At 41.6% G+C, this 16,777-nt stretch overlaps 1 protein-coding gene across 5 annotated transcripts in view; it reads right to left on the reverse strand.

Annotated features, from left to right (window-relative positions):
- The window catches only part of LOC127808783 (protein PSK SIMULATOR 1), a 70,159-nt gene that overhangs the window by 18,207 nt on the left and 35,175 nt on the right, over window positions 1–16,777 (reverse strand). For all 5 annotated transcript variants that reach the window (XM_052347403.1, XM_052347402.1, XM_052347404.1 and 2 more), the window contains one exon: window positions 8,998–9,091. In XM_052347403.1, coding sequence (XP_052203363.1) covers window positions 8,998–9,091 — 94 coding nt within the window. The remainder of the gene's footprint in view (window positions 1–8,997; window positions 9,092–16,777) is intronic.

The raw sequence follows: 16,777 nt of genomic DNA on the forward strand, positions 1-16,777 counted from the left end.
ATCTAATAAAAGAACCACTCTTTTCTTCTCTTTAGTTCATAGTGATGTTTGGGGCCCATCCAATTGTTCCTAGTATTTATGGGGCACGTTGGTCTATTGTGTTTGTTGATGATTGCACTAGAGTAATGTGACTATACCTATGGAAAAGTAAAGCTGAGGTGAATACAATTTTTCCTACATTCTATAACATGATCAAGAATCAATTTAGGGTGGAAATTAAGAAACTTAGGTCTGAAAATACCAAAAATTTCTTCAATCAATCCCTATCAATTTTCTTTCAACAAAAAAGGATCATCCATGAATCCTCCAGCACTTATACTCAACATAATAGAGTGGCCGAGAGAAAGAATGGCCACCTACTTGCTGTTATCAGAGCACTTATGTTCCACCATAATGTTCCTAAATATTATTGGGGAGAAGCAGTTCTAAGAACCACTTTTCTTATCAATAGGTTGCCTTCTCAAACTATCGAATCTCATTGCCCAATCCAACTCCTAACCAAACACTTCCCTCATGTTCATGTCACTAGTTGTTGGGAACCTAAAGTCTTTGGGTGTGTATCATTTGTTCATGTCCATACTCCTAATAGAGGCAAATTAGATCCTAGTGCTCTAAAATACATCTTCATTGGATATTCCCCTCTACCCAAAAAGATTGTCGGTGCTACCATCCCCCTTCTAAAAAAATTTGTGTCAGTTCATGTGACTTCTGTAGAAAACATTCCTCATTTTGGACACTCTCATCACAATCAGAATTCAATCCTAACAAATAGAGATCAGGCTCCTTCTCTACTTGATCCTAACCTATTTTCATCCTTCCCCCCATCAGGTATTCCAAAGGATTCACCAGGTATGACACTGGAGGAGCCCTTACCAGGAATTCCTTGCTCACTACAAGTATACTTAAGGAGGAAAAGGTTGGTTTCTTCCCATATGCAAGTCCCAGCTCCAATTCTAGTCTTGAACCTACTACTACCAACACAGACAAGTCCAACAGTTCTACTGACAACTCATCAAGCAATTCTTGTGCTGAACCTTCAATGAGCTTGTCAAACCTACTGGACCTTTACCTGAGACAAAAACTTCTAGATGTGATCTTGATTGGCCTATTGCACTTAGAAAGGGCACTAGAACCTACACCAAGCACCCTTTACATTTGTTTCTATCCTATTCAAGATTGTCATCTCCACATAAAACCTTTCTGACCTGCCTTCATACCATTCCTATTCCCAAAACTATTTCTAAAGCAATAAGGAATGAGAATTGGAAGAATGCCATGGAGGTCAAGATAGCAACCGTAGAAAAGAATCAAACATGAGAGTTGGTTCAATTACCTAAAGGGAAACACCTAGTGGGTTGCAAATGGGTCTATACAGTAAAATATAAGTTTGATGAGTCAGTGGATAGATACAAGGCAAGGCTAGTGGCCAAGTGATATAATCAAGTGTATGGGGTAGATTACTTAGATACCTTTGCACCAGTTGCAAAGTTAAATACAGTCAGGATTATTTTGTCCTTGGCTGCTGTTAGGAACCCCATTAAACAAACTTATCAGAGAAGAAAGAATGAGGGGAAAAGTGGGGGGGACCACAGGGGCAACCAAGTAAAATGACTCAAGGGTAAAGAGTCATAAGTTAGTAAGAGGGGAATAATTGGGCATGTGGCTAGAACGAGTAGAGGAGTAGGTATAAAAGGAAGGGGAGAAAGAGAGAGAAGGATGTGGAGAAATTGAAAGGATTCTTGGGAGGAAGACAGCCCTCTCGAATCGATCGACATCTATTGTTTTCTTCTTTGAATTTGTAATCGTTTTCTTTTATACAAGTTGTAAACCCAACTGTAATTGGGAGTTTTGTTTTCTACGAATTTGGCTAAATTCAATCAAAGAGGACGAGCTCTATCATTTGGTATCAAAGCGTGATCCATGGGGGTGTTTGTATTGGAGAGGATGGGCGAGCTAGAGGGGACGTTGGAGACCTACCAGCAACAAATAGAAGGAAGGATGGATGGTCTATAAGCGGGAATGGACTCGCTTAAGACCGAGTTTCAGAGGATGCATGGAAGTGAGAAGAGTTTGGCGATGGTGTTGGAGCAATTTAACTTGCTGGTGGAGAAGTGGGGACAACAAGAGAGGGGACAAAAGGGGAAATGAGGCGAGGAGGACGTACCTGTGGACTCGTCCCTTACCATGGGAGGCTCACCAGCATAAGGGGAACGTAGCTGCGAGGTCGAAATAGAGGACGAAGCTCGCTGGAGGCAAGACGGCATAAGTCAAAGGCTGGAGATGCCAATATTCGAAGGAGGCGACCCTAATGGGTGGGTTTTCAAGGCCGAGAGATACTTTACCGTCAACTAGTTGATGGAAGCAGAGAAATTAGATTCAGCAACTCTCTGTTTTGATGGGCCTACACTCGTGTGGTTTCAATGGGAGCAAAGACGGTGTAGAGTCGAGAGTTGGGAGGAACTCAAGGTGATGTTGAGAAGCCGTTTTCGGTCCACGCAGGAGGGCACTATGGAGGAGAGGTTCCTTGCTCTCAGGCGGTAAGGGTCCATCAAGGACTATCATCTCAACTTTGAGACGCTAGCCTCACCACTTGAAGGCATGTCGGAGGCTTTGCTGGAGGGCTAATTTCTCAATGGAATGAAGCCGGATATTCAAGTTGAAATGAGTGTGTTAAGGTCGAATGGGCTGGAGCAGATAATGGACATGGCCCAACGAATCAAAGAGAGGAATCAGGTGGTCCGAGGAAGCCCTTCCTGAACCAACCAAAACAGGGGACCGATTCATTCCAGCCATTCCGGCCCATCTCCGAATCACCAACGGGTGGTGCTTACGCCTCCCCCGCCGACATCATCGAGATCACCGACGGCCAACACAGCTGCCTCATACCGGTCGTCGACTGCAAGTAAATGGATCACTCCCCCTTTCAAGAGGTTGAGCGAGAGTGAGTTACTGGCCAAATGGGCCAAGGGGTTATGCTTTTGTTGTGACAAGAAGTATTCGGTGGGGCCATAAATGGAAGAATAGGGAGCTACAAGTGATGGTGATTTATGAGGAAAGGGATGGAGGAAGGAAAGATAGAGGAGGCTGAAACAGGGGATAATTCAGGGGAGGGGGGAGACACGGTCAAATTAGGGGAGGTGGTGGAGCTATCCCTCAACTTAGTGGGTGTGGGGTTAACTCCTCCACAAACCATGAAAGTAAAAGGGGAAGTAAAGGGACAAGAGGTGGTGGTCTTAATTGATAGTGGGGCTTCCCATAATTTTATAGCAGCTGAATTGGTGCAGAAATTGAGGCTAACCCGGACACAAACAAGAGGTTATGGTGTGATCGTGGGGTCTGGTATGACTGTTCAGGGGGCTAGAGTGTGTAAGGGGGTAATCTTAATGCTGTAAAATATGGAAATAGTGGAGGATTTTCTACCATTAGAGCTAGGGAGTTCAAATGTGATCCCCGAAATGAAGTGGTTGGCCTCCCTGAGGGAGACACAAGTTGATTGAGGCTCATTAGTGATGAGATTTAAGGCAGGGGGGGCCATCGTGACACTGCACGGGGATCCCAACCTTAGTAAGACCTTGATAATATTGAAATTGATGGTAAGTGCGTTCAGAGAAAATGGGGAAGGGGTGCTACTTGAATTGGGGAGTTTGACTGCCGTGGAAAACAAGGCTAAAGGGGCAGTTCCAGACAACTTGTAGGAGCTACTCACGGAGTTGAAACAAGTGTTTGACAAGTTGGGGGGTCTTTCCCGGCACCGAAAGCTAGACCATGTGATTACACTGCAACCGAGGGTGCCACCAATGAATGTTCAGCCCTATCAGTATCCCCACCTTCAGAAAAATGAGATCGAGAGGCTGGTTAGGGAGATGTTGGCAACAGGGCTTATCAGGCCGAGTGTGAGTCTATTTTCTAGTCCGATATTGTTGGTCAAAAAAAAGGATGGAGGCTGGAGATTTTGTGTTGACTACAAAGTTTTAAACAAAGTAACCATGTAACCATTCTCGATAGATTTCTCATTCCAGTTATTGAAGAATTATTGGATGAATTGAATGGGGCTGCTGTTTTTTCCAAGTTGGACTTAAAATCGGGGTATCATCAAATATGAATCAACCCTAAAAACATTCCTAAGACCGCCTTTCACACATGAGAGACATTATGAATTATTGGTTATGTCGTTTGGGTTAACCAATGCCCCCACTACATTTCAATCCTTGATGAATGAGATCTTTAGGGAGCATCTAAAGCAATTTGTTTTGGTATTTTTTTATGACATTTTGGTTTACAATAAGGATATGGCCGAACACAAGGAACATTTGAGGTGCATTTTGGGGCTGCTAGCAGTGCATCGGTTGTATGCTAATGCGAAGAAGTGTCAGTTTGGGTGACGAAGATTGAGTACTTAGGGCATGTCATTTCTCACGAAGGGGTGGTTGCGGATAGCTCTAAAATTAAGGCAATCATGGAATGGCCTAGTCCTAAATCCTTACGGGAGCTTTGAGGATTCTTGGGTCTTACGGGATATTATTGGAGGTTTGAGAAGAATTATGGGAAGCTGGTATGGCCATTGACAGACCGCCTTCGGAAGGGAAATTTGTTCTAGGATGAGTTAGTAGAACAGGCCTTTCAATCTCTTAAAAAAGTGATGATAGAACTTCTGGTGTTAGCCTTACCAGATTTTTCCAAGGAATTTGTTGTGGAGACTGATGCATCCAAGCATGGTTTGGGAGATGTTTTGATGCAAGAGCAGTGACCCATCGCTTTTTTAGCCATTCCCTAAATCCCAAAGGTTAACAAAGGTCAATGCATGAGAGAGAGCTAATGGCCATGGTATTTGCAGTGAGGAAGTAGAGACACTATTTGATTGGGCGGAAATTCGTTATTTGGACAGACCAACGAAGCTTAAAGTTTTTAATGGAACAAAGGGTGCTCAATCCAAAGTGTCAAAAATGGGTCACGAAGTTTATGGGATATGATTGTGAGATTCAGTATCGACCCAGGTTGGAGAACTGGGCAGCGGATGCCCTCTCATGCCTCCAATCTCCTGTTTCATTATTGGCTCTCATCATTCCCCGAGTAGTGCAACTTGACCAACTTAAGAAGGAGGTGGAGGATGCGACACTTCAACTAATAGTTAAGGAGGTGAAGGTTGATCCCACTAGAAAACCTGGGTTTACCTAGGTAAATGGTCATTTGTTGTTCAAAAGGAAGTTGTATCTATCGAAAGGCTCCACCTTGATTCCTTTAATGTGGAAGGAGGGGCATGATGGGCAAATTGGAGGCCATTCCGAGGTTCTCAAAACCTATAAGATGATCGCTTCGAGCATGTATTGGGTGGGGAGGAAGAGGGATATTCAACAATATGTTCATAGTTGCCCCGTGCGCCAACCGAATAAATATGAAGCGTTATCACTTGGCGGGTTGCTGCAGCCGCTTCCAGTTCCGCGCCAAATTTGGGAAGACATGTCCATGGATTTCATTGAAGGGCTATCAAGGTTAAGGGGGGAGGGATTCAATATTGGTGGTGGTTGATCGGTTAAGCAAATACGACATTTTATTGCTATAAAACACTCATTCACAGTAGCAAGCATAGCAAGGATCTTTGTGAAGGAGGTTGTCAGGCTACACGAGGTTCCAAACTCTATCGTCTCCGATAGAGATAAAAAATTTGTTAGTCATTTTTGGGAAGAGTTGTTCGGTTGCAAGGTACTCAATTGAACAGGAGCAGCTCCTACCATCCATAGTTCGATGGACAAACGGAGGTCCTAAACCGCACCTTAGAGACCTATCTTCATTGTTCTTGTTCGTCCAAACCTAAGGCGTTGTGCAGCTGGTTGCCATGGGCCGAATATTGGTACAATACTTCCTTTCATGCATCCTCAAAATTAACTCCGTTCGAGATTGTTTATGGGCGTGAACCTCCCCCATTATTGAGATTTGAGAAGGGTACTACAACAATTTCAGCAATCAAACAACAATTCTCGATGAATTGCAGTCCCAACTGTTGAAGGCTCAAGTTTGGATGAAGGAAATAGCAGATAGGAAGCAGCGAGATGTGTAGTTCAACGTGGGAGATATGGTTTATGTAAAAATTTGGCCCTCTCAGCAAAAGATATTGGCGAAGAGAGCGAATGAGAAGTTATCACTGAGGTTCTATGGGCCTTTTTCAATAGAGAGGAGGATCAGGAATGTGGCCTATAAGCTGACCTTACCACCTTCTAGTGATATCCATCCCATGTTCCATGTGTCGTAGCTGCGCAAGGCGGAAGGAGCAATTAGGGAAACCCTCGAAATTCCTAATCAGCCTTTAGCTGAGCTGGAAATGAACATGTCATTGGAATTTCTGTTGGGAATAAGGCCAAGCACAGGGAAAAATTTAAGGAACCTTGATGTCCTTATTCAATGGAAGGGGCTGCCACCATTGAAGCAACATGGGAGCCCTACCATCAGATTCTACTTCAATTTCTAGAATTCCACCTTGAGGACAAAGATTGCTCGTCAACCTCTTATGACTCAATCAGTCCTATATCAATCTCGACAGATCTACTAATGGAGTTCGCCTAGCTTGTCGAACCCTTGCAACTAATCGCTATCTGCCGAAGATCAAAGCGAATTCAAGATCGCCCGAACTCTGTGTGCGATCACTGTGATTCAACGACTGCCCCCAGACTTGCTTCCACTTCACGCCTTCCCTTCTCATTAGAATTAGTGCATTCGTCTCACCCAATCACCATCCAAGGGCCGAAGGACCACTAGCTCTCCTGCAATCTTCTCGAAATCACTGTCGGAACTCACCTAGCTTGTTTCACCTTTCAATTTCGAACTGCAACCTAAGTTGTGATGTAATAGTCGAGAATCGACTGCTATGACTTCACCTCAATTTGATACTGCTTGCTAGGACTGCTTTCTATTGCAATCTTGGAATTCACTGAGAGCCAGCAAAAATTAACAACGAACAGGAGAAATCAAAGGAATCTGCCCATGTCTATTGATAATCGTTCTCCTCCAAGTTGGGCCAAATGTTGGCCTATGATTGCAACTGACGTTGATCAGCAATCTCTCAAGAATCTGCACTCACCTCAATCGCAATTCAATGGTCGAGGCTCACCAGCTTTGCTTCGCCTTCACAATTCGAATCTTACGCACGGCTTAAAAAACTTCCAAATCCTTAGCCACAAATCATAGGAATTCACCACCAAGGAACGATCGGCTCTGATACCAAATGTGACAACCTAGATTTTCCTAGGGTTTGGATGGGAAATTGAGAAGAGTATAGGGAAGAATTGGACAAAAATGGAGGGAGACAAGAAGAATAGAGGAAAACACATGAGATCAAGAGAGAAAATAGAACAATTGAGAGGGAAAATTAGAATTCAATTCATTCAACAACATGACTAATTCTCTAGGTTACAGCTTATTTATAGGCTTTCTTGGTAAAGGTACAAACTATCAAGCAGTAAGGTACAACCACTAACTAATACATGTAATATCCTATACCTAATCTACACTTGGGGTCATGACACGAAAGTACAACTGTATATAGCTTTTCTCTAAGTACAATCCACATCAGCTATAACTACCCTTACGGGTATCATCTATACAAGCAATAGGTACATGACATACAAGTCCCAAACCTTGCTCTTTTAAGCAGTAGTCATTCATTCACAACCTTTTCTTATTGGCCAAAGAGGGGTGAGGCTTAGTAAATGGTTTTGGTTTTAAAGTGGGTGATACCAAGTTTGGTTCTGCAAGTTCTATATATGCTTGGAGATAGGGCTGCCAAGCATAGTTACACAATTCGTTGCACATGTAAACGGACAATAACAGGGAAAATCATTTCACATCAGCATACAACAATTCAAAACAATCTTTCTTTTCTTCCCAAGGTCATTGATAATAAGAATGGTGTCAAGGAGTCTCATGCACACAAAAATGTTGTCTTAGGAGTGACCTTGCTCTTACAAGTACCTTTTCAAGATATATCTCCTTTCCCTAAGTGAGACCAGTAAAGAAGGGCTTAGGAAAAGAGCCTTCACACAAAGCCTTCCATAAGACATTGTTCCCTACTCTAGTTACCATGTTATCATATAACATCCAAAAGAAAGTTACTACATAACTACTTACCTGAACTAAGAAGACCACGTAACCTTCCCAAATACGAAAAGAAAAACCCTGCAGTAACTTCTCGTTCACTAGGTTTGTAGAGGTGAAAGGAAAGCTCCTTCAACAGCTAACAACTTCCCTAATTACCCAACCAAAAATGTCACCCACTTTACAAGAGATCAACTAATAGAAATCCTCCTCAACCCACATCGTACCCCTCCAGGTAACAACACTATAAGGAGTTTGAGAAACAAAAGTTGGTCATCTAACCACCCATGCACTCGACAATATGGTCAAGAACCTCCATAACCACTTCCCTAGAAAGAGTTTGTTAGCTATCCAAGCTTTCACCCTCCAATGGCATATGCATGTTGCCCCATGCAAGGTGATATTTTGAGACTTTTAGACCTCTCTAACCCCTGAACACAACCTCCCCAGACCCACCCTGCCAAAAACAGTAGGAAAGAGTGCTGTTGGAATTGTTCAACAAATAGCATTGGAAGTGGTGAAACTACATCAGTACTTTTCAAATACCACTTCCAAGTTAAACTACTCAATTAGACCAACAATAATTCTCCAGACTTAGGGGCAAGGTTATGCATGTTAACTCAGATTGTGGATGTCTAACCCTCCACAGACAGCAACAGTAATAACTTTCTGCACTAGGTTTCCCTTCCTATTTTGAGCAACAGTATATGTTATAACTGTAAACATATAAAACTTACGCAAATATAAAAAATATATATTTTTTTATCATATTCCTGTCATGTTCATGTTCTTTTTCATTTTCAGATTGTTCCTGTTCATATTTATAGCCATTCTTCTTAATATATATATATATATATATGATAATCAGTGTTAACAATGGATTAACTAAATCTAAATTGTAGACATAATTACCTCTTTGAGCAGCATTTGAGTTATCCTCTTCTTGCTGCTTGCGCTGATAATCTTGCTGAAATCGGTCCTCAGCATTTAACTCATGATATAGTTCCTATAACCCAGAAAATAAAAAATAAAAGAAGAATTTAGTCTTTGCCCATTTAAGTTCTATAACATAGCATCTGCACATAAATTGATTCACAGTTTTGGCATGATACCATCATTATCATGTTATAATGGAAACAAAGGAACAGTACATAACCGGTTCAACTAATTTGACCTGCCAAGAGTAATATATTTTGTTTGACAAAGGCTCCTCTAGCCCTTTGACATAAATGTCTAAAGCATGTTGAAATCTGAATTAACAGATCAGAATTTTGCAGAGATGCAAACCTACTGTCCAGTAAAAATTTCGAAAATCTTCATCCCTCCAATTGTTCTTGCATAAGTTCAGTTTTGCCAACTAATGCCTCATCAAATTTGATCATCTTCAAGATGTGACAGCATTCCAGTTTCAAAAATTAACACTTAAAAAATTGTAAGTTGAGATTCAGAAAGATATGCTTACAGATAAACTCTACAATTCAAGTCCAACAACAATGACAAACCTTAGTGCAACCAGGTGCAGTCAACTGCATCATTCTAGACCTCCAGCCATCTCTATACTATGGCATATCCAAGTCCAATAATTAAAAACTCAGTTTGGAAAAATAAGGGAGAAAAAAGACAAAGTATAATTTCAATGCACAGGATCGAAGGCACAGATAACAATGGGCTAATATGCCAGCAGAGGCAAAAGACGCTTCGAGTAGAAGCACAAATTGAGAGCAGAAGCAGATTTGCAACTTCTGTAAGAGCTTTCCCTCCTAATGTTCATAGCTTTCTAGCATGAAACATGTGTGTCCAATTCCAGATTGTCAAATATACATAGCAAAATTCTCTACAAAGAAAAGTACTCTTTTCTAAACTTAGTTTTTATCAGTTGCAGGCTTGCAGCACATTCAACAAATCTCCCAAGCCCATAGCAGTTAGTGTAGCATCATACTTCTACAAAAGATCAAGACCCAGGAAAGGGCTATCGGCAACTAAGTGATAAGTAGAAGATGCTACATTAGAAGAAGGTACTTAAAAGCATGAGATAAGTCATTAGAGAATTTGCAATACTTGTCTACAAGGCCAGATAAGATAGTTAATGGTGCCAGGATTTGACATGTTAGTTCAACTCATCTATATGAGAATAAATGTAGTAACAGGCTAGGTTCTTTTGGAATTATGATAGAAACTTAGAGAAAACGTACAGATTGACATAAACAAAACCCCATAAAGGTGAACTTTTCTTCCCCTTCCCCTTTTTAGTGTTTTTGGTCAGGTAGTAGGGCCAAAAGGCACAGTGACAGAACCCCTTGCCCGAGAATATTGGCAAGACGACTTCCCATCGGATGCCTTAACAAGTACCGAGCACCTTTCCTTTCCTAAGGCAGATAGACATCACACTACTCAAAACCAATGTGGATGACAATTAGTAACTTTTGATGCAAGCTGCTGAAACTTCTAAAGGAAGTAGAGGTAGAACTTCATTTTACTTTTAAGATATCTGGTAGCATGCTGATGGTTTTCCGAAAAGAGTGTAGGTGTGGGGATGTAGCAATTTAAGTTCCATATTACCCAGCTTTTTCCGTCCAGAAAAATATAATGCATATGGACAAGAAAAGATGTGGAATAGATAGGTGTTTGGCATGGGGATTTCACTAAAGTCAGCCTTTGATCATTTGGACGAAAATGTAATCACTTTAGATTCCAACAAGATTAGGAGAGAGGGGGTGGGGGATGGGACAAGTTTGGCAAGATAGCAAAGATGGAGGAAATTAACTAACACCAATGACTAGGGAGGGTGATAGGAATAGCATATCGTCTCACAGATGCTATTGCCATTAGCATATAATTTTATTGGAGATTGGAACAGGGCTTTGACTGAGGAGGAGGAGGACATTAGAGAGGGTATTACCTCTTCCTACTTAAACTTATTCACTGATCCAGAACCATGGAGGGTGGCTCAGGTGGGCATATTAGGATTTGCAATGCTTTAAGAGAAGTGGGGTTGAAACAACCTTTTGTTGAGGAGTAAGTTGTTCCTACCCTTGACAGTATTGATGGTGATAAAACTCAAAGTCAGAAAGGTTTTTGTATTTCTTTCTTTGCAAAGAAGCTGGAGCGTTGTGAGGGCAAGTGACAAAGTCTCACTCTTTTACGAGACAGAGAGTTTGAGAAGAATCTTGATGTTTCTTCATTCCTTTCATCCCCAAAAGAGAGAGTTCGTCAAATATAAGAGATTTGAGCCATTTAGCCTATAAAGGTTTGCTGACAAGATCATTGCTAAGGTTTGTTGTTCTTCTTAGGAAGGTTGCGGGCATTCAGAGGGGGATGGGAGCAATAAAATGTTTTCAATGTTTTTTTTTTTTTTTTGATAAATAAACAATTCTTTTTTCAGCGGGAAACCCATAGACATGAAATATGATGTAATGGCCTTACAAAGGATATAGCCATAGATAGAGATAGTTGAAAATCTATGATTCATGTAGCAAGGCTTGTGTGTGTTTTTGAATAGACATAGAAACAGTATTAGGGTGACCCTATATTGAAGGGAGGTTGAAAGCTCAAAAACCTAATTATTCATACAAAATCTCATCAATATATGAAACAAAGGAGAATAAAGGGTATCCCCTCTCTACCAACCCCCAAAAAAATGAAAAGAAAGTGTTCCCCTCAAAAAAGGGAAAGAAATTTCAACACCTTCTATTAGAATTATTAGTATAATTAGATATATTGCATATTGTTGTATGTGTTTTTATTTATTTATTTGTTATAACTATGTGTAATTAGACTAAGCCCGTAGGTTATTAGGCCCGTTGTGCCTATCATAAATAACACACTAAGAGACTAATCTCTTAGATTTTTCACTCATAATTGCTTTCTCATATGATATCAGAGACACCGGTGAGAAAAGCCCTAGCCACCGTCTTTTTCCAGCGACCTAAAAACCCTAGTTTTCTTTCTTCACCGTCACTGTTCACGTCGAAAAAATCCTAGTTTTATTTCTATTCGTCACTGTTCACGCCAGAACATCACTATCCGACCGTCTTTTGCTAGAACCGACACCACCCTGGGGTTCACCGCCTTCAGGCCGAGTTCCTGCCGAAAAATCGTAGCCACCGGAGCTCCCACGTGCCCCCACGCTCCGCCGCCAAGCGCAGCCATCCGCCCCAAAGCACCAGCGCGTGAAGGCGCGTCCACCGGCAATTTTCTCCCGGCTTCTCCAAATCAGCTCGCCTCCCTGCCCTAGGCCTATTCCCAGTGTCAAATCCTCGTTATGTCTAATCTCAGTGATGCAATTTCTGTTGGTGCTACTCCCGCAACCACACCTGTTGCCCCTGCTGCCTCTAAGTCCTTTACTGTCTCCAATCTCGGAACAACCAATATCACCACTGTCAAGTTGATAGGGTCTGTCAATTATCTCTCATGGGCAGCCTTTGTCAAAATGTGGTTCAAAGAGCAAGGCCAAGCCGATCATCTTACCACAAAGGTTGAAAGAGTGTGTGAAATTAATCGGGCTAGATGGGAAAAAGTTGATGCCCAGTTATGCAGTCTCATATGGCAGTCCATTGATCCATCCATCATGCAGATCTTTCCACCATTTGAAACTTGTGTTGACGTGTGGAAGGAAGCTGAAGAATGTTATACGAATGACATCCAGCGTTTGTACACTGTGGTCTCTAATATCAAGAATCTGAAGCAAGAGTTGTCCACGGAATCTTATTTGAGACCGGTTTGGGCTCTTATGCAAGAATTTGATGCTCTTCTTCCCATTATTACGACCAAGACCGAACAGGTTGATCAAAGAGAGAAGTTTTTTATGGTTATTGCTCTTTCTGGTCTAAAATCAGAATTTAACGCCATCAAGCATCAAATCTTGACTAGCTCCACTAATCCTACCATGAAGGACTCTTTTAAAAGGTTGTTAAACATGACCGGTGCACATAGTATGTCCTCTTCTTCTCATGTTGTTCCTCCAGTCGAATCTTCAACCCTTGTGTCTCAGGCTTCTCACTCAAGAAGAAATAGAGGCCATAATAATAATCGAACACGTCCACAGTGTACCTTTTATAAGAAACTGGGTCATCTTGAGGACAGGTGTTGGAAGAAACATGGTCGGCCCACTGCTCCACTTACATCATCTACCAGTGCAGCTCATGCATTCTAGAGTGATCCTAGTTCTGTCCAATCTGCACCGGGTTCACAGTTGATACCTATGTCTGCAGCTAAGTATGATGTCTTTTTGAAGTTTAAGGCCACCCAGCAGTCTCATCCTAGTAATCTCGTTGCTTGCGTTGCTAAAAGCCCATCTCTTGGCCCTTGAATTATAGATTCTAGCGCCACTGATCATATGTGTAATAATAAACTTCTTTTCTCTTCACTTAGGGCCTGTTTGATTGGCCATATTTTCCATAGAAAATGGTTATTTTTCATGTAAATTCCACTTTTGGTGGTGTTTGATTAGCTATATTTTCCAGGTAATACAAATTCTAACTTTGGTCACACGATGTCTTTTCCCACTTTTGCTGGAAAACAAATTCTCAAGGGGGGATGTGAGAATAGATTTTCAGGCAATTCATGCACTCTCTTCCCCATTCGACCGCTCTTCATCCTCAAGTTTCTCTTCCCCTTGTTCGTCGCCATCTCTACCGAAGAAAAGCTCCTAGGGTTGATCTTCATCTTCGTTCAAGGTAAGGTTTCAGCCAATTTATGTTCTCATTTTCAACATTTCCTTCCCCTAGAAGTAGATCTGTAGCGAGAGAGGGACGAAGAGCGAAGGAGAGGCCAAGACGGAGTAAGCGAGATAAAGGGCGGGCGAGTGAGTGAGAGGCAGCGAGCGAGAGTGACGGTGAATGGCTGAGGGGTTTGAAAGGGTGAGCGGCAGTGAGCGACGACGAACGACCCACAATGAGCGAAAACCCCATCCTTGACACACAGTCCATTCGATATAGCTTCATTTTTTGTATCTGAATCTGCTATGGAGGATGGCAACGGCGATAGCAGTGATGGGAGGAGGCAGAGAGAAGAAATGGGTTTGGGAAGGAAGGGGGGGGGGGAGAGAGAGATGGGGGGCGGCAGGGAGAAGAGGGGGTGGGTTTCGGGAGGGAATTCCATAGAAAATAAAATTGTAATCAAACATCCTCAATTGATAATTTCCATGTAAATAATTTCGAACTTATTTTCTTTCTATGCAAGTTCCATGTTTGCAATCAAACGCACCATTAGTTATTCTGATATCTTGTCTACAGTTACCCTGGCTTATGGCACCAAAACTACAGTTAAAGGGATAGACCAAACCACACCCACTTCATCTTTATCTTTAAATTCGATTTTCTTTGTCTCTGGCAGTCTTTTCAATTTGATTTCAGTTAGCCAGCTTACTAAAACCCTTAACTGTTCAATCACTTTCAGTCCTACCTCTGTTTGTGTACAAGACCAGGGTACGAGGCAGATGATTGGCGTCGAGCGTGAGTCACAAGGTCACTATCATCTTGTTGTGCCGATGGCTTGCACGAGTGCTACTTCCCTAGATCTTCTCCACTCTCGTCTTAATCATCCCAGCCTCTCCAAATTGAAGAAATTAGTTCCTAGTTTGTCATCGTTGTCTATTTTTTAGTGTGAGTCATGTCAACGTGGTAAACACGCACGTAGTTCTTTTTCCAGTCGTGTCAATAATAGGGCTGAGGCTCTGCTTTCTCTTGTGCACTCTGATGTTTGGGGGCCCAGTCGTGTCAATTCTACTCTTAGTTTCTCATATTTTGTTACTTTCATTGATGACTTTTCTCGCTGCACTTGGTTGTTACTCATGAAGAGTCGGTCTAAGTTGTTTTCTGTCTTTCAAACATTCACTGCTGAAATAAAAACACAGTTTGGAGTTTCTATACGTACTTTACGTAGTGATAATGCCCCTGAGTACTTTTCTTCTCAATTTACTACTTTTATGACTACTCGTAGCATTCTGCATCAATCTTCTTGTCCTTATACACCTCAACAAAATGGTGTTGCCAAGCGTAAAAATCGCCATCTCATTGAAACTGTACAAACACTACTGTTACATGCCAATCTTCCCACCAAATTCTGGGGAGATGTTCTTACTACGTGTTATCTGATCAATCGCATGCCATCTTCAGTGTTAAAGGACAACATTCCTCATGCTCTTTTGTTCCCCTCACAACCCCTTTATTCTGTTCCCCTTCGTGTATTTGGATGTATCTGTTCTGTACATTCCTTTTCACCGAGACAAGATAAATTTGCTGCCAAATCCCTCAAGTGTATTTTCCTCGGTTATTCCCGATTGCAGAAAGGCTATAAGTGTTACTCTCCTGATTTGAACCGCTATCTTATGTCTGTTGATGTCACATTCTTTGAACAACAGTCCTCCTTCTCAGTTGTTCAGCCTGATTCACAGCATCTTGACTAGGTATTGCATATTCCTTCTCTTTCATTGCCCTTATCAGATCCGTCTATCTCCTCCTTGATGGACCGTTCACTTCCATCTTCCGATCCACACTCCCCGACTCCTCCACTTCTTACTTATCACCGTTGTCCTCATTCTGCGCTTGACATCTTAGAGGAAGTATGCGCTTGACATCTTAGAAGAAACTGGTATGGTGAACTGAAAACCGATTGACACCCCAATGGACCCAAATGTCAAACTCTTGCCAGGGCAGGGGGAGTCTTACTCAGATCCTAGAAGGTATAGAAGATTGGTAGGCAAACTGAACTATCTCACAGTCACTCGTCCCAACATTGCTTTTGTTGTGAGTGTGGTGAGTCAGTTTTTCAATTATCCATGTGATTCTTACTGGGATGTTGTTATCTATATTCTGAGATATATCAAACGAGCACCGGGTAAAGGGCTACTCTACGAGAATAAGGAGCACACAGATATTTGTTGTTATGCAGATGCAGATTGGGTCAGCTCTCCTTCTGATCGTTGGTCAACCTCTGAATATTGTGTTTTTGTGGGAGGAAATCTGATTTCTTGGAAAAGTAAGAAACAAAATGTAGTAGCCAGATCCAGTGCAGAGGCAGAGTATCGGGCTATGGCTAATGCAACTTGTGAGCTCATTTGGCTTAAGCAACTCTTGGAGGAACTCAAGTTTTGTGAAGTGTCCCCTATGAAGCTTGTTTGTGATAATCAGGCTGCCTTGCACATTGCTTCCAATCCAGTGTTTCATGAGCGGACTAAGTATATTGAAATCAACTGTCACTTTATTAGAGAAAAACTGGTTGAAGGTGTTATTGTTACAAAATTTGTTAACTCCATTGATCAACTTGCCAATGTCTTCACCAACTCTCTAAACGATCCTTAGATAGAATATATCTGTAACAAGCTTGGAGCATATGATATCTATGCTCCAGCTTGAAAGAGAGTATTAGAATTATTAGTATAATTAGATATATTGCATATTGTTGTATGTGTTTTTATTTATTTATTTGTTATAACTATGTGTAATTAAGCTAAGTCCATAGACTAAACCCGTAGGTTATTAAGCCAGTTGTGCCTATTATAAATCACACACTGAGAGAGTAATTTCTTAGATTTTCCTCTCATAATTGTTTTCTCACACTTTCAAACACTCTACTCTTCCTTGTACACATCACATAAATAGAGGCAAAATTCCACACAAATCTCAAACTCCTCATAAGCTTTCTGCACAAGTGTGCAAAAGACTTCTCAGGATAGGTGACATGACCAAATAAG

This window comes from Diospyros lotus, chromosome 8 (genome assembly GCF_014633365.1).
Source record: "Diospyros lotus cultivar Yz01 chromosome 8, ASM1463336v1, whole genome shotgun sequence".
NCBI lineage: Eukaryota > Viridiplantae > Streptophyta > Magnoliopsida > Ericales > Ebenaceae > Diospyros > Diospyros lotus.